At 43.6% G+C, this 18,384-nt stretch overlaps 1 protein-coding gene across 3 annotated transcripts in view; it reads right to left on the minus strand.

Annotated features, from left to right (window-relative positions):
- The window catches only part of cacna2d2a (calcium channel, voltage-dependent, alpha 2/delta subunit 2a), a 205,016-nt gene that overhangs the window by 12,206 nt on the left and 174,426 nt on the right, over positions 1–18,384 (minus strand). For 2 of the 3 annotated variants that reach the window (XM_033627000.2, XM_033627002.2), the window contains 10 exons: positions 12,396–12,445; positions 9,978–10,067; positions 7,506–7,574; positions 6,807–6,881; positions 6,649–6,723; positions 6,453–6,524; positions 6,233–6,304; positions 5,997–6,058; positions 2,969–3,045; positions 1,820–1,834 (listed from right to left, as the gene is read on the minus strand). In XM_033627000.2, coding sequence (XP_033482891.1) covers positions 1,820–1,834; positions 2,969–3,045; positions 5,997–6,058; positions 6,233–6,304; positions 6,453–6,524; positions 6,649–6,723; positions 6,807–6,881; positions 7,506–7,574; positions 9,978–10,067; positions 12,396–12,445 — 657 coding nt within the window. The remainder of the gene's footprint in view (positions 1–1,819; positions 1,835–2,968; positions 3,046–5,996; positions 6,059–6,232; positions 6,305–6,452; positions 6,525–6,648; positions 6,724–6,806; positions 6,882–7,505; positions 7,575–9,977; positions 10,068–12,395; positions 12,446–18,384) is intronic. The other variant, XM_033627001.2, reaches the window with a different exon arrangement.

Raw genomic sequence — 18,384 nt, forward strand, 5'->3', positions numbered from 1 at the left:
ATGGGAACACTAGCGTTAGCCAATATGGTGCCCAAAATAGAACCTGACTCTCAATGGATAACTGCTTTAGTTTCACAAGCACTCACACCTTCTTCTTCTTTTTTTTTCTTTTCATCACTTTGTCAACAAACATTTTCTGATTCATCCGGTTTTGATCTAACATATTTTGGATGTCCGAGAACTGACTTGCGAGACGTGATGAGTCAGGAAGCAAGTTCTCACACAGATTATCCATAATGAGTGCTTTTTAGATCAGGCAGGCATCAACATGGCCAACTATTGCAGGGGGGAGGTGAGTGAAGGTCCTGATGGAAGTGGTCACCCCTCAGACTGGCAGGGGAGAGGGCTCAGAGAGACACATAATCAGAGGAGATGCATTGCATTGTGAAGGGCATGTCAAAGGGCAACTTCATCTATCACAGACAAAACAGAGCACAAAATATCCACCAGCATTAAAGCCTCAACAGGCGCGACAAATCCAACGTGTTATTTTCTCATTATGTCAAGACCTGTAACGGTGTACAGCAGAGGAGGGAAATTTTAGAGGTAAAATAGAGTGCCCAGGTAGTTTTCCGCCCACAATGCCGTGCACATCCGGGGTCGGGTTTACTGAGGAATGGCTGGGCCATGCCCTTGGCAGTCTGAGGGGTGAGGAGGGAGGGAGACAAGCCGATGGAGACAGGGAGTACAGAGGGACGACACAGGAGTCAGGCGCTGCGCCGAGCGGCACCCTGACACCTGACAACATGGGAGGACCTGGGCAGGCAGCTCAGCCCTGAAGGGTCAGTCTGCAGGCTGCTGCGACGTCTCCAGCTATGGACGAGATACTACGGCAGCTAACAAACATTGAATATCTTTTATTTTATATATGTAGTTATAAAAGAGCTCCCTATTTACGCTACTATAGATAAAAAGCAGTACTTACATGAGGTCTATGTGCTGATGCGTTATTATAGCTAAGATGTAGTGCTATAAAATTAACATTTCAGATTAGTGTGTTTACCTACTTGATTATGAAAATGTTACAGCAAACAACTAGAAATATTTTACAGAACGTAGAGCTCTATAAACTCAACTGATGTAGCTATTGTGCTAATAAGAGGGAGTTTTTAAAAATCTAATTAAAGATCTGCCAAAACCTGAGCCCTAGTGTGAGAATTAGTTAAGACATTTATTAGCTAATGACACTGTAAGAAAAAGACAAAGAGAGAGAAAGACAGAAAAGATGGTGAAAGAGAAATGTAAAAAAGAAGATGAGGAAGAGAGAGAAATATGGTGAAAGAAAATGAAAGAAGTGTAAGAAGGAGAGACAGACAGAGAGAGGAAGGAGGCAGACACCACCCATTTGGAGCTATCCACAGAAGGAAAAGGATTAGGAGGGAGGACAAAAGACAAGTTTTAACAGAGAACATGTATATCTGTCTTCCTTGGGTGCAGTAGGTGTTTTTCTTTTTTGTTCTTTTTTTGCTTCTGGGGCAGCAGATACATGGGGAGGAGGGTGAGGTTGGGGGCCAGAGGAGCCATCGTGAGATATGTGGGATTTGAGCTGCAGCAAGAGGGTGAAGAGGAGAAGGAGGGATAAAAGGAGGGGGAGGAGGAGGAGGAAAAAGAGGGGAAAAAAGGGAGGAAGTCCTGAAGGCAAGACGGGCAGGAACAGAGGCAAGCAGGCTGGGACAGGTGAGGGTAGGAGGAGGTGAGGAGGGGAGGGGAGGGGAGGGGGCAGCAGGAAGAGGTTAAGGACGAGAGGTGTGGGAAGGAGGCAGCGGTAGGGAGTAGGAAGTAAAGGAAGGGAACGTGGACCAATATGGAGTATACTTGCCCTTGGTGTATGGCACTGTGTGGATCCATCAGAGAAGGAGTGAGCAAGAAAAGAAACAGGGGGTCGGGTGGGAAGGGGGGGATCACAGACAATATTTTATTCAATTACTGTTTGAATAAAAATATTGTTTTCTTGAAAGAAAAAAACCAATTTAAGTCAAACAAGACAAAAGAGAAAAACAAATGAAGAGCAAACATCTTATTTGCAAAGAGCAAACGAGGAAACGGAAAAACCAACGGAAGAAAGGAAAAAAAAGGAAAACTGGGAAATTCAGGAAAGGAAAACAGTAAAGACGAAACCAGTAATTGTGAGAGATAACCATGGTCGAACAGAAAAGAAAAGAAAAATCAAATGAAACAGGAAAAGAGGGAGTAACAGGGTCTGGACAAAGAAAGAATGAGAGAGACAACACGTGTCCCCATTCAGACCCACAAATACCCAAACTCCCACATTAGACGAGCCCTGATCCCGGGCCGTGTGGGAGTTTATATACTGAATGATTCCAAAGCTGAGAAACATTTCACACAATCTAACAAAAATAATAATAAAGAAAAAAGAAATCACACACATAACAGAAGGAAAATTCCCCAAATCATAAAACTCATCATAAGGAGTGAAAAGCATGCGTGTTTTCACAGTTTGTCAGAACATCAAATACTTTGAACACAGATGCTTCAGAATCATTACTTTGGTGGAGAAGAGGCGAGAGCATTTGGCAAAAAAAATAATAGCACAGAAGTCACCATTATTTTCACCTGAGTAACACAGTAAAACCACAGCTTTCACCTTTCTGTCAGTTCAGTTATTTTTTTCTTCAGCCAGTGTGAAGAAAAAACATCACCATTTTACAGCACAGCATGAAGACAGGAGGGAACAGGGGGCAGTAGAGGAGTCGGGGGACTCAGGTATGATCCTGCCTATCGGAGAGCGTAGAGAGGGCGGGGGAGAAGGGGGGAAGAGGGCGGGAGCAGGGCAGGCCACTCCGCTCGTACACTCCCTATGATGATGTTGGAGACCCAGGACAAAGGACTGAATAAGAGCATAAGGTCATATTTTGGGAGAGAGAGACGAGGAAGGAGTGGACAGAGAGAAAGAGAAGGAGTGAGAGAGACAGAGAGCGAAGGATGCTGGGTATTCCCGGGTACTTACACTGCACCTGAAGGATCTGGTCACTCAGGTTGGCCTTGATGTGGTTCTCACTATATGTGGGCAGTACCAACCCTAGACTGCAGGTGACGAGGCAGACGCAGAGAATCATTAACAAGCACATGTAAACACATTAACATAAAAACACACACAGTCGGGGACGCTCACTTAAACAGATTTCCCACTGGACAAAAAACCCAGAGACTGTATAAAATAATAGCCACTGTGATGTCACCCATTGGTCTGTGGACTCATCTTTGTTTTTCGAAGCCAGGCATGCTCTTAATTATGCACAACTTAAAGCCTTAATAAAATGTAAACAGGTGGGTTATATATCAAACAGTCGGAACAGTTGTCATGAATGTTGAAATTAGCTATAGAGACCAAAGTCGTTTTTTGTACCAGTCTGTAAACATGTTTATTTCTGGTGTAAAGTTGGACATTTTATCATGGGGGTTTATGGGGATTCAATTACTTTCGCAGCCAGCCTCAAATGGCTGTTCAAGGTATTGCAGCTTTTGGCACTTGAGCGATAAGTGATAAAAACACGACACCGGAGTGGACACACTAATTTTGCCCCTTTTCAAGTGATATTATGAAATCTATGACCCTTGAAATTCTGTGACCAAATACTAGACTCCCTTTAAAAATTGTTTAGTGTTGTGAGTATTTGAGGGTTCAGGGTTTAAGGGATGGGTCATGTGCTCTCTAACGGGTCACAGAAATTGGTGTAACGCTGACATGACCGAACCCTGAGGTGGGGGAGCCCTACTGTGTGGACTTTGCATGTTCTCCCCATGTCAACATAGGTTTTCTCTGTGTACTCTGCCCTCCTCCCACAGTCCAAAGACATGCAGGTTAACTGGTTGTGGAGATGCAACTGACAATTGACCGTAGGTGTGAATGGGAGTGTGAACGGTTGTCTCTATGTGTCAGCCCTGTGATAGTCTGGCAGCCTGACCAGGGTGTCTCGGCCAATGTCAGCACACCCACGACCCCTCACAGGGTAAGCGGTTATGGAAAATAAATGAATGAACTGACACAACTGTTATTAACTTCTGCAATTCTTTGCTGTCCCAGCTGCAAATATCGTTCGTTTCTGTCCAACCACTGCTCCAACATCGTTCCAAATTAGTCTGTACCGAGTTTGAAAGAGAGACTGAATAAGTAACAGATATAAAAAAAAAGATCTTAACTGTCCTCCACACTGCTTTTTACTGTTTACTAACCTGTTTTTCAGTGATTTTGTGACCTTGAACATGACACACCAGAACAAAAAACAGAAAGGGGCACCCGTCTACTGGCAATGGGAACGAAGTATCACCTATTTTTAGCATGTTTTCCTGTGTTACTTCATACACCTGCTAAATTTGGTGGGAAAAGGGTATTACGCAGCTAATTTAGAGGTCCCATGAAAAGGTTTCATGGCTTATTTAGTTTGACATCATAAAACAGCAAAGGATCAATCTTAAAGGTAGCTTGTGGATATTTCGACCACCAGTAGTGCAACTGAGCAATGTTTTTTTTATTCTTGTTGTGTTTGTATGTGCACACACTTGCACAAGGATGCAAACATGCAAACGTAAGGGGGGTTGGCACATTCTTGCCAATGGCTTTATGATCCTCCGCTGACTGTCAGATGGCAGGAATGTGCCAACAAAAGGCTGCAGGTGAGGAAGACTGCTGTTTTGTGTGAAAGGAAAGTAGCTAACCATTAAGAGCCTTTGTTCAATGTCCAAAGAAACAATGAATGTAAAAATAAATGTGTTAACAAGCTGCACTACACACTAAAAATGATGTAAGGTACCTTTGAGCACTATAATAAACCAGTGGGCTATTACTTATGGAGAGAAAGTCAATCTCATTTAAAATCCCACTCCATTTTAGCATTTTTACTACACTCTTCTATAAATATATTTAGCGAACAATCTAATTTTGTGCATTTGGAGCCAGGACGCCCTGTGAAGCTTGATACATGCCTAATATCTGCAACACATTACTGTCACTGTTTGAGTCAAATGAAACATCACCAGGGTTCAAACAAAAGAGAAATATTAGTTTCAGTTTGTAACCTGTTATCCCTACAGCATCGTTGTCTGACCTACATTTGCTTTATGTTACAAATATAAACTGTTCTTCCAAAGCCAGAAATTAAAAAGAGAAAGAAATAGAAATACATGTCCCATCTCTTAATCTGTGGTGCCATACAAAGCTAAAACATTACCCAGTAAGAGGATTAATTGGAACAGATAGAAAATCAGGCTGTGACTGTATCAGGTTCAGACTGAGCTACAGCTACAGCCGAATAATTAAGATTTACAGAAACACCCAACGTCACCAGTTTTATGTGCAAAAAAGTCCCTAAACTCTAAAGGGTGGGATGTATGACACAGTAGAGCTTTGAATGTCTGCTTAGCATTAGACTCTAGGCCTCAACAGTAACACATGAGGATTGTTAAATACACTGGAATTTCCCTTTGAGTTGAATATTAATAGAGTTGTGCAGAGAAAGCCTCATACAGACTCGGCCAGGCCCAGGCACGCTGCCAGCAGATGTAAAAACACACACCAGGCATTTGTAGGACTATTGAATATCATAAACTGTAATTTGCAAAGTGCTGCCTGGAGGAAATGTCATTACGATGCAACCTCAAATGTTCAACCAAGTTTTGAGATGAATAAACTACGCAATTAATTTGTGCTTAGAGTACTGTCGAAGGTTTTTATGAGAGAGAGAAAAAAATGTGTTCTTTAATTTGGGTGATTCAGATGAATTATTTTATGCAAATACAGACGGCAGATGAGCAAGTTGCCTTTATACAGTGATAGTCTCTTCACAGTGCATGATTGTGGCAGCTCCAGTTAACAAACACGGCTGGTTGATGAGTAACAGCTGTCAACTGTAAATCTGAGACTTGGGACTCAAACTGGGTGAATCAAAAGTATCAAAGTTGGACTTCACTCACAGGTTCAAGTTGCACAATCTTTTTGGTTCTGAGGTCAGGTGATGAGTGTTTGATTTCAAACCTACCTGTAATCTGTACCGTCCACAGGCGTCCATGTGTATGTGCGCATGGCCTCGTCAATGTACCTCTGTTGACAAGCACAAAGAGAAATATGTAACGCCGTCACACCCTCAGAACACCCCTCCATAATTGGAGAGAAACAACAGATCCTAAACATACTGAGTCATTCAGGTTCATTACTACACCATCCAGGAAGGTGCTACTTTGGATCATGATTGAGTCTCATATATTGATGACTTGCCTCATCAACTGACTTAATGAGCGTCTTGATTTTCCTTTGCCCCGATTTCCCATCAATCATCTGTCGACGGATCTAAAAGAAGGGGAGGGAGATGATGCAGCGTGAGAAGGCACACTGGTACACAAAAGGAAAAAACAACTGACAAATAAAATGATTAAATTAAACATATATTAGACACACAAGTTGATAGTAATGATGTTTTCAGAGAAGATGTTTTTACCTCCTCCTTGTTGTTGTCCTCCAGCTCTGCATCCAGAAAGTCCAGAGTGACGGGCTCCCTGAAGTTAATGATCTGAACAAGAGAGAGAAAGCAGGGGAAGACGGAGGAGGTAAGTCAGCCGGAAAAACGGCCAAATTTACCTTCAGAATCAGAAGCATGTTAACTCATTAGATGCAGCGTTTCTAGCTGGACCTACTTTGGGTCGCAGGTTGGGATGCAGCAGCACGTAGCCATTTGGGTCGATAGCAAAGGTGTAGCCGTTGGCCCCAAGCTGCACATGAAAAGTGGATATGATTCAATAATCATCAATATGAAAGTGATACGAGAGTGAAATTGATTGTGTGACATGCTCACTCTGTATGTAGGTGTCTTCTTTTTGATTTCGCTGACTGCGATATCTACTCCCATGACTCCGAGGATGAGCTGGTTCTGTAGAAGGAATACATAATCATTAGCATTTTATCCACAACCGCACCGGCATCAGAGAGAATCACAGAGAGCCAGTAGCTGCGCCATGAGAGTACTGACAACATCTCCATGCCATCATTGACTTATCACTTTGAGTGCAATCTGATTAGTAGATATTTTTTACAGTCTACCTTAAATTGAGTCAGTTTGCAGCAGCACTGTTATGAGCTCAGAGTGAATACTCTGGTCATGGACACTGAAAGCTGGATGCATCTGTGCTCTCTCTGGATGATAATAGAGTCTACAGATGGGTGGCTGTGATGTCTGTTGTCACCTCAGGGGGGAGGTGTTGCCTAGAAGAGCAGCAGCTGTGTGGTCGCCATTACAAATGACTGATGATGGTCAACGACAGCAAAGAGGCGCAAAATAAAACCTGGAGCCCACCTGCTACTCCAACTCCTGTTTCTGCTTGAATAACCTTATGAAGCCTTAACCACATGAATGACAATTAAAACATTGTTCTTACATAATGATGAAGGTAAAGGCTCATTAATATGAATGATGAGCTGGGCTATGAGTCATAATGTGTGCAGTGTAAGTGAGCTATTTTAAGCTCCATGTCTTGTATTGCTGTGTTGTTTTTACCTGGGAGCTTACGGTATCAACAGTGAGGTTGAAGACCGGCATCGTCCCGGTGATGACGAGACCCAAACCCTGAGGACACATGTTAGAAATCCAAGTTAAAATATTGCTTTGTTTCATTATACAAACTGAATAAACTAAGAGGTTGTGACTGCAAGTAGGACTTTGTGTTTAACATTATACTTTGCAGGAATTCTCGGTTACCGTTTGTAACACTATCGTCGGTGAAAATGAAAGTCAACCCCAGATTCACTCTCCTTCCCTGAATTTGAATTTTTTTTCAGCACTGTTTCTGCAATTTTTGTAGCTTCCTCTTGGATGCCTGCTGCTTACAGTCTGGCACCCAGTTGCTACCTTTTTATAAATTCTCAACCTCACCTGTGCGCTTTTCCAGGAATGTTCTGAACATAGCAAAATAAGAGGAAAATAAGAAAATACAGGCAGAGGGCAGAATCTCTGCAGATAAATACACTGCCACACACTTCTAGTGGATTATACGTGATGATGGAGGGGGATTACTTTTGTTTGAGTCTATATATTGTTTGTCAGAAAATCCTTCATAGTTGACCTTTAAGAACAATAAACAGTGATGACATAATCTTATATTATTCTTGTAAGACAGTGGAACAGAAACTGTGCTTATATGTAGACAACTGTAAGATGTCATTAGTTGAATGTCTTTAACATGTGCTGATGATTCACACATCAAAAGTAGCTAATGGACTCAATAATTTAAGTAGAGTTGTTCCGATACTGATAACAATATCTGAAATGCCTCCAATGCTGCCTAAGATGCTGGATTGGGTACCAGCAAGTATGCAAGTCTATGTACTGATGCCATACCACGTAATTTATTTATAAACTTTAAAGTAGTTTCACGCCATGATAAAACAGTTTTTTCAAAAATCAATTCTTCTTCAGCGCGATGAAACAGTAGCCTACACAGCAAGTTGAGCTGTGCAGCCACAGGCGACTATGGTTTTAGAGCGGCAATAGTTTACACTGGAAAAGTCCCACCAGTAACAAGGCAACATGACAAGCATTCATTCTCTGTGTGTATTTGTTCGTGGTTTAAGGGTTTAACCAGAGCCATGCCATACAACCAGGCCAGCCACTAAGTAATATGGGCAGGGGGACAACATTTTCCAAAATGGGCCCCTCATCCCTACCCATCAGGGGGGGAGGAAATTACTGCATGGTATTAAATCATAAGATCAAATCATGAGCAAACATAACTTTTCTCTTCATTTCCTCATTGAATCTTGAGGGCTCTTTCAATCAAATTTTGGTCAAATTATCTGCAGAACTGAAATAGTGTAAAGAGTATATGGCTATGAACACCCAGTTTTCGAGTCATACCCACTTATGTAATTTCAAGACTATATAGGGACCACAGCAGCGGTGTAGTGGAGGGTATACACAGGAATACGGGGTATATCCACCTCTTTTCTGGCTGTTTAGCATATACCCACCTATCAGCCATAAAGCCACTGGAATATATAGGAGAGTATACCTACTTCCTCCTCAGTAATCTACCCATCTACCTTGTAGCACACCCACCTCATCAACAACCACTACACCACTGAACCCCAGTATGCAGAAATATTTAAATAAATAATTTTCCCCTGCCAAAATGTAACATAACTTTGAAGCATTTTTTGTGCCCCTTTCCGACAAGATAGCATAACATGGTTGGTACCAATAGATGCCTAAGCTTCTCTAGTTTAATATGATGTAGCTTTAGAAGTGAGCCTGCTACAGCAGGTTTTATTTGCTAAAAAATATTCTGCCTAAATTCTCAGCATGAGCTTCGCCTGTCATGTCTGGTGCTTCTTCACATTTCTTGCCAGACATTTGCCCACTGCCTCTCTGCTCCTTTCATTTTCTTGTTCTCTCTGTACCCTGGCTTTTCCTGTCAGAGCCTCTGACTTTGGGTGAGGCACCCTGACTTAGCCAGTCAGGCTGCAGTCTGCCTCAGATGTTTACACTGGCCGCGCTTGTGAGTCCTGCGCATTGAGCATCTGACCCATGGCATTTGCATGTATTCACAATACCCACGGGGTTTTGAGTATCAGATGGCACGTTAAAATGTGTTTCAATGATAAAAATACATTTATCATGTCAAAACATATAACTTGTATTGTCAGTGAAATTAGTCAGTAAGTAAATTGTTGTACTTGATTCCATTTAAGGGTCAACCATAGACATTTCATTGACCCCCCCCGAGGCCCTGGGCCGGGGTCATCTGTACCCTGTGAGCCCCCTGATGGCCGGCCTGCATACAACAATATCAATGATCGAACATCCACACAGGGTTAGAATACAGCTGTTAACGCAATGGTTTTGGATTGGTACTTGGTATCAGCCGATACGCAAGTTCAGGTATCAGAATCAGTATCTGGAAGAAGAAATTGTGTGGGAGCATCTCTACTCTAATGGTTACTTCAAGTGTAATGAAAAGAAGTTCCCTCTTACCAGAGCATCCTGGTAGACGTTTGTCCACTGCACCTGCTTTGCTCTAGTCCCGGCCAGCACCATGGGACGACCAAGGACATCCAGGTACTCCTGCAGCAGCAAAAACACACATGCTCGTGTGACCACGCACAATAAACACACACAATCAAACAAACGTTTATAGTGCTTGTCATGTAGAGGCATTAAAAGCGAAGAGCTGGAAGAGCCAACGTTCATCTGTCATAAAACTACGAGACCCTGACCGGCCTCCTCTCTGTCACCACATAAACCAGTGGGCCACCAGCAGCAGCATCCCAGTCCTGCCGAGCCATAAAGCCTCCAGTCCTGAGCCACTCAAGGCCGTTTCTCATCATTATGAAGGAGCTATTAAAAACACATTAGGGGTGTCAGTGGCACGACGTGCAAACAGGCCATTCTCCCACAGGCTCTACTGTCATCGCCGGCACTGTGAAAATGTCCCACAGCTATTGTGAATAGAGGTGAGGGGTTACGTCCACTAGTAATACATCATATTCACTATATTCTTCTGTTCTCAGGAGCCACCTCGCACAATGGCTGAGATGCTCTTTTTTTGTAAACAATGTATTGATTCTTGTCATTTTGGAGATGATGTGTCATTGGTAAAATTATTGAGTGAGTGACCTCATGACATGTTCAGCAGCAGCACAGTGTGGAGGGGAAAAAAAGCCTACCAGGGACGGGACGATCACACTGAGAGCCTTCAGGGTCTTGTTATTATAAGGACCAGAGACAGCAACATAAATCTCTAATTATACTGACTGTGCGTACATCTGCCAACATTTACAAAAGCTCTGAAATCATCCTTAGTATCCTATTCAGCAGCAGTCGGCGAGCTATAATGCCAAATGTCTATCTTTATGTATAAACACAACGTATTCAAATGTAAAAACAGGATCAGTGTGAATGCAGCGGCTCTCGCAGGGTCAAATGTTAATTTTAAAAACATTAGCCTTTTTAACATGATGACAAATTTCTACCCATTTTGCAGCGAAAAGGGAAACATTACCGCAGCTCTCTGACCCTTGTATCTCCCCTCAATACACAAAAGGGGGGCCCTGTATAAGCACACAGCCATTTCAGTATTATGCTTTTGACCGTTTGTTTTTTCCATCGCCTGAACAGTGAGGTGCTGACAGGCGTAACCTATTCTATTATTAGCTCAATAAAAGTCCGGTTTAACGCGCCACAGGGAGATATTCCATCAGGACAATGACAGCCAGACCTTTTCACGGGATATGGGGGAAATTTTCCGCCTGGCTAGAACAATCTAGGAAACATAAAAAGTCAGCAACTGGAGATATGTGGTCCAAAGGAACTGAAGCCATATAGACTCCAGCAGTGTCCCTGCATGTTGATTAAATGCTATTGTCTCCATGGGTACCGGAACAACAGCAATCCCAGAGAGCAAACTCATCAGCACGCTGCCTCTAAAGACAAACATCCCAACTAAAGCCTAGGCTGTTATTGTTGCTCCACTGAGATCCTATACAAAGAATGGACGACATAAGTCACTAGAAACTCCAGCGTCATGTATCCGCGCAGAAACACAAAATATTCTGCCATTTATTTTCAAGTCTTCCTACATAATTGCATGACTCAGGACGGTATGAATAACAATATTTTTGCCATCTATGGTCCATCTGTTATTTGAATGTTGCCATCTAAGAGACTATGTGATGAGTGTGTGATGTTGAAGGGCAGAGTACGATTAAATAATGTGTCTTCTGGGCCTCTACAGAGAGCTGTAGTCACCCACCTTCAGAAAACCTATTAGAGTAAGTGGCAGTTCTCAGAATATAAATATGCCGGAGTTAATGGAACAGCTGACAGTATATTCTGGGGTCTGATCGCTCACTGGGGGGTGGGCTGGGGGGGTGGGGTGGGTGGGGTGGGGGGGCGGTGGTGGTGGTGGGTGGTAGGAGCAGGGGGAGGAGGGGTTTGCTGTAGCTCCCCCACCTCCCAGCAACTGAGTCAATTTCTACAGCTGGAATGGTTATCCCAAGGGGCCCTAGAAGCTCGTAGTGCCTCAAGGAAGAGTGGGGAGCGGCAGGGTCCTATGCATGTGCCTGTGCCTGTGCGTGTGTGTGCAAAAGAAAGACAGAAAGAGATCTGAAAGTCTCTACTTCAGAGCTTTCACAAACATCCTCATCGAAAGACCACAACCCTATTTGTTATCACTCCATCTTCAACTCTGTCACTTCCTCTCTGTAACCATCCCGCTGCGTCATCTTCTGTCCCTTTTGTTAGGGAACACTTAAAAGCATATCTACAATCAGTATAATTATCATCAAAGCAACCGTGAAGGAAGAATGGACTGGCTCCGTGCTTCAAATTGCCTTTTTTTGGTGTTTTCATAAAGGTGCATTCAGGAGCTTGTACACACTCCGTATACTTTACCTGGGTGTTGATTCTGATGGCTCCAATCGATGGAATTTCAAAGTAGTAACCTGCAGATTAAGAGGAGAGAATCAATACACTATTCCAACAAAGAGTTTTGCATCCACCCTGCGTCATGGTGCCCACCTGCATCATATTCTGTCTACATTTTCAGAAGTTAAACAGTCACAGTGTGTGTATGAAATTGATCCATTTGTAGATTGACGTCTAATCTCTTCCATGTTATTAGGTACACGTAACGCCATCATCTGTGGCTGATGGTGTTGGGCCGAACAGGCATGGTAGAGCTTGTGGCCATTGACCTCCTTGCACTCGTGGCTGTGCTGTAGGATGTAAATGTGGAGGCTCATTGGGAATGCTGAGCCCCAGGCACTGCTGCTGCTGATTAGGAATGGAGGAGAGTGACCGACTGGGTCAATAACCACGCCGCTCCCCAAGTTATTAAAGCCATGAGTGTTTATACAAAGAGCGGCGAAATGGAGACAGCATCCCCAGAATGTTAAAAGGCTGAGATGACTCTCATTATTTTGATACATTATATGCACTGTGCCACAGAGGTTTGTGTCGAGATTTGCCTTCTCCGTTTCATTCATTTGCACATTTGAACGAGCTGACATCGTGCACATACGTACACATCTCTGCACGCACAATCTGTGGTTCACACACACATACACACACAGGGCACAGCTATTTGTTATAGTTTTGCTCAGAGCAGTAGTTTGTCACAGTGTTTCTGGCTGTGTGCCAGAGAGATGGCATCTGTGGGTGTGGGGCAAAGCTCAGCAAGAGGTGAAGAGTAGAAAACATAGGCGGTAACTAAAAAGTGAGACTGTAATGTGGATCTCCGCTGTGCTGCACAGGTTAACAACGGAGGTCTGCTGCGTGAGGGGCAATTATGAATTTAATCAATAACCTATTTTCTTTCTGAAAACTCATTTACATAATGCCTCTGCACTATTAGGAGTCAGTTTCCCGCTAATGTCATTCTCAGATTTATGAAGTCTGTTTGTTTTGAGACAAATACAACAGAAAATTCGGGGTCTGTTTGACTGTGGTATGAAATACATCACAACCACTGTGTTTAAAGGTACGGTCCACCCCAAAATCAAAAGCATATATTTTTCCTGTTACCTGTTGAGATATTTATCAATCTAGATATTGGCTGTAGAGACGTCTGCCTTCTCTCGAATATAAGAGAACTAGATGGCACTCTGCTCGTGGTGCTCAAAGTGGTACTTTTAAGATTACCGACAGAATAACATCTGTACCAACGAGTACCGATTCACATTAAATCCATCTTTTCCATATGTACCTGAGAGTGCATCTGGGGGAGAACGCCAGGTTTAGACAAGAGGTGGAAGAGCCACAAAGCGTGCTGAAACCTGGAAGCGAGGCTGGCAATGGAGCTCTGCAGAGCTGCCAGGTTCAACCTCAGACAGGAGGTGGAAGCACCCCTGAATCCACCTAAGAAGCTCCAGAGCTGCTCTGTCTGCTTCCCAGTGATCTGCCACGATAGTTTTGGCGTCTGGTCTTTTTTTCTTTTTTCATATTATTTCACTAATAGTCTAGTGTCACTGCTAGACGAGCAGACACACATACACACATGCACACACACATACACACAAGCAGGCAGACAGATGAAGACAGAAGATTAGCTCTATGTGTGATTAGAAAAGAGCAGAGGAGCAGAATGGCATTTTTGTCGATTACATCACTGCAGCTTTTTCAAAAATCACATTTTTATTATTACAGAGAAAGTACAGACCCGAAATAAGGTACCGTTGTGTACCAGTGTCCAATTTAAGGTACCAGAACTGGTGTCAGTATTGGTTCAAATGTGAATGGTACCCAACCCTTGTCGCTTTTTAGAAATCGAGTTAATCCACAGACCTTGTTGTGAGCAGTTTCATGTAGGAACTATTTTCTTTCCACAGAACTACACCCGCTATCAACATCACCACACAGAGGGAAGTGTGCATCTACTCATGGTCAAGAGGCTTGTGCTCATGACAGTGCAAGATGTAAACACTAACGCTGTCCTCCTCGGCTGAGCTGTAATGTTAGCTAGCTCGGTGGTGCTAGGTGAGCTAGCAGAAGATGCACACTTCCCTCTGTGCAGTGATACTGTTGGTGGGTGTAGTTTGGTGGAGAGAAAATAGTTCCTACATGAAACTGCTCACAACAAGGTCTGTGGATTATCTTGGGTAACCAGGTCATGATTTCTGCAAAGAAACATTGCTGTTGAGTTTTTCAAAAGTTTTTTTTTTTTTTGGTAGCACCACAAGCCGAGTGCCATCTAGTTCCATTATATTCAAGAGAAGGCAGACATCTCTATGGCTGATATCTCCAAGACTCCGCTTCTCACACCAAAACAATATAGATAGATACTACAGGTAAGATGGAAAATGTGTATTTTTAATTTTGGGGTGAACTGTCCCTTTATACCATGTCTTTTTTGACTGAATGATGCATTCTACATAAAGGTAACTGTGTGTTGTAGGTTAAAGCCCCTACAAGGAACTTTCATTTTGAGTTGATTTTGGCGACCCTGTGGACAAAAGCGGTAGTGTTTTGCCGGAATGAAGCCTACTTTTCCCATGAGCTCTAGCGCGTATTGTCGTAAAGATGCTTACCTGGCTCGCGCATGTGTTTGTTTTGGGGATGAATGAAAGAACAAGACGGGAAAACTTTGCCCCCGCTCCTATCAGGGATCCCAGCTCACCTCTGCCGCGCCCCAGCTCCACCTCTCCGGTGTAAGCGCCACCGCGGTAAACGCAGCGGTCGGCTGGTGAGGCTGAAGGCCTGTTTGGCGAGCATTTCCACGGCTTCTTGGACTGAGTATGGAGCGGTGCCTCGCCTCTTTATTTCTCGGCACTCAATGAACCCTGTCGACGCCTGGCTGGTACCTGTCGTCGGCCCGGATGAGGTGTTCCAGCCCCGCGGCCCCTGCTCTCCTTGTTCCCCGCTGGCGCAGGGTGAATCTGCACAACCTGCAGCCTCTGTGTGTGGCTCCCCGGACAGCTAACGCCGTGGACCCGCCGGCTCCTGCCAGGATTGGGCTGGTAAATGCTAGATCGCTAGCGAACAAAACGTTTATCCTGAAGGATTCCTGACTTCCCGAGGATTGGATTTTCTCTGTGTGACTGAGACGTGGCTGACTGTTGGTGAGTCCAAGGCTTTCACAGAACTTTTACCTGATGATTGCTGCTATTTTAACTCCCCGCGGACGTTGGGTCGAGGAGGAGGAATAGCGACTATTTATAAGAGTCACTATAAATGTAAGCAGCTAGGTAAGATGACGTGTGCCGTCTGAGTGCCGTAAATCATTTCGTCCTGGAAGTGACCTGGGACGGACCCGGAGACAGTTTCCTAAAGGTATGGATATACACTATGTAGAAATAGCTTATCTTCACACTGATGGTCTCATTTGCTGTTGTAGGTCACACACAGACATCAGCAGAAACGAGAGACTTTTGCATATCCAGTTAAAAGTTCCTTGTAGCAGCTTTAAGTAAAATATACAGTACAGGCCAAAAGTTTGGACACACCTTCTCATTCAATGCGTTTTCTTTATTTTCATGACTATTTACATTGTAGATTCTCACTGAAGGCATCAAAACTATGAATGAACACATGTGGAGTTATGTACTTAACAAAAAAAGGTGAAATAACTGAAAACATGTTTTATATTCTAGTTTCTTCAAAATAGCCACCCTTTGCTCTGATTACTGCTTTGCACACTCTTGGCATTCTCTCCATGAGCTTCAAGAGGTAGTCACCTGAAATGGTTTCCACTTCACAGGTGTGCCTTATCAGGGTTAATTAGTGGAATTTCTTGCTTTATCAATGGGGTTGGGACCATCAGTTGTGTTGTGCAGAAGTCAGGTTAATACACAGCCGACAGCCCTATTGGACAACTGTTAAAATTCATATTATGGCAAGAACCAATCAGCCAACTAAAGAAAAACGAGTGGCCATCATTACTTTAAGAAATGAAGGTCAGTCAGTCCGGAAAATTGCAAAAACTTTAAATGTGTCCCCAAGTGGAGTCGCAAAAACCATCAAGCGCTACAACCAAACTGGCACACATGAGGACCAACCCAGGAAAGGAAGACCAAGAGTCACCTCTGCTTCTGAGGATAAGTTCATCCGAGTCACCAGCCTCAGAAATCGCAAGTTAACAGCAGCTCAGATCAGAGACCAGATGAATGCCACACAGAGTTCTAGCAGCAGACCCATCTCTAGAACAACTGTTAAGAGGAGACTGCGCGAACCAGGCCTTCATGGTCAAATAGCTGCTAGGAAACCACTGCTAAGGAGAGGCAACAAGCAGAAGAGATTTGTTTGGGCCAAGAAACACAAGGAATGGACATTAGACCAGTGGAAATCTGTGCTTTGGTCTGATGAGTCCAAATTTGAGATCTTTGGTTCCAACCGCCGTGTCTTTGTGAGACGCAGAAAAGGTGAACGGATGGATTCCACATGCCTGGTTCCCACTGTGAAGCATGGAGGAGGAGGTGTGATGGTGTGGGGGTGTTTTGCTGGTGACACTGTTGGGGATTTATTCAAAATTGAAGGCACACTGAACCAGCATGGCTACCACAGCATCCTGCAGCGACATGCCATCCCATCCGGTTTGCGTTTAGTTGGACGATCATTTATTTTTCAACAGGACAATGACCCCAAACACACCTCCAGGCTGTGTAAGGGCTATTTGACCAAGAAGGAGAGTGATGGAGTGCTGCGGCAGATGACCTGGCCTCCACAGTCACCGGACCTGAACCAAATCGAGATGGTTTGGGGTGAGCTGGACTGCAGAGTGAAGGCAAAGGGGCCAACAAGTGCTAAACACCTCTGGGAACTCCTTCAAGACTGTTGGAAAACCATTTCAGGTGACTACCTCTTGAAGCTCATGGAGAGAATGCCAAGAGTGTGCAAAGCAGTAATCAGAGCAAAGGGTGGCTATTTTGAAGAAACTAGAATATAAAACATGTTTTCAGTTATTTCACCTTTTTTTGTTAAGTACATAACTCCACATGTGTTCATTCATAGTTTTGATGCCTTCAGTGAGAATCTACAATGTAAATAGTCATGAAAATAAAGAAAACGCATTGAATGAGAAGGTGTGTCCAAACTTTTGGCCTGTACTGTACATAAAGTAAATGCTGAGTCAAATGTTAGTATGAATTTTCCTTCTGTGTAGACTGCTGTGCCCTCCTTTCTAAGCATATTGAGTGTTCTTGTCAAGATTTCTGTTGACACTATATAAACTGGTATAAGTTTACTTAATAAACTTTGAACTATTCTTCCATTGTGGATGGCCATCGTGAATTTATGTGATATTTTAGTCCTATTTAGGATTATAAATGCATATTGTGGAGGTATTAGGATCACCACTGCAGTATATCGTATTTGCTGCTTTCATCCTCGGCTTCACCTTTTATTATTATTATTTTTTTTGGAAGATAACTCTCCTTTCTGTTTTGGATTTTGCTACACTGTGTGAGAGCATGGAGAAATGGTTTCATTGTCCTCAGAGTCACAGAGAGGTTACTTTCTTCTTAAAATGGGATTGAAGCTCAAGTGAGACAACAGCTAGCATCTCCAAGTGGCCTAGTTGTGCGTGTTTGCGCTTGTGTGTGCGTGTTGCTGCTGTTTGGCGAAATGTGTGTATGTCACGGGTGAAGGGTTAGGGCCTGCGGAAGTGTCAGGGAGCTGGCTCTGGTGGAGTGAGATACCAAAGAGTAATAAGTACTGAAGATATGAGAGGACAGCTCCATTGAGGCTGGCGTGTCAACACCATTGTCTTATGTTGGCATAGACTTTAGTACCATGGTAATCACTACAGTCGCGAACAGCAGAGAGCATGTTGGCACAGAGGCGTAATCCTGGACTTTCCCCGAGCCTGACAGGGAGATGGCACGGTAATCATCCTGCTACCAGACTCCTCCTGCTAATTAATAACAACTTCTGTGGAGATACTTCTGAA

The sequence above is a fragment of the Epinephelus lanceolatus genome, chromosome 1 (assembly GCF_041903045.1).
Source record: "Epinephelus lanceolatus isolate andai-2023 chromosome 1, ASM4190304v1, whole genome shotgun sequence".
Classification (NCBI taxonomy): Eukaryota; Metazoa; Chordata; class Actinopteri; order Perciformes; family Serranidae; genus Epinephelus; species Epinephelus lanceolatus.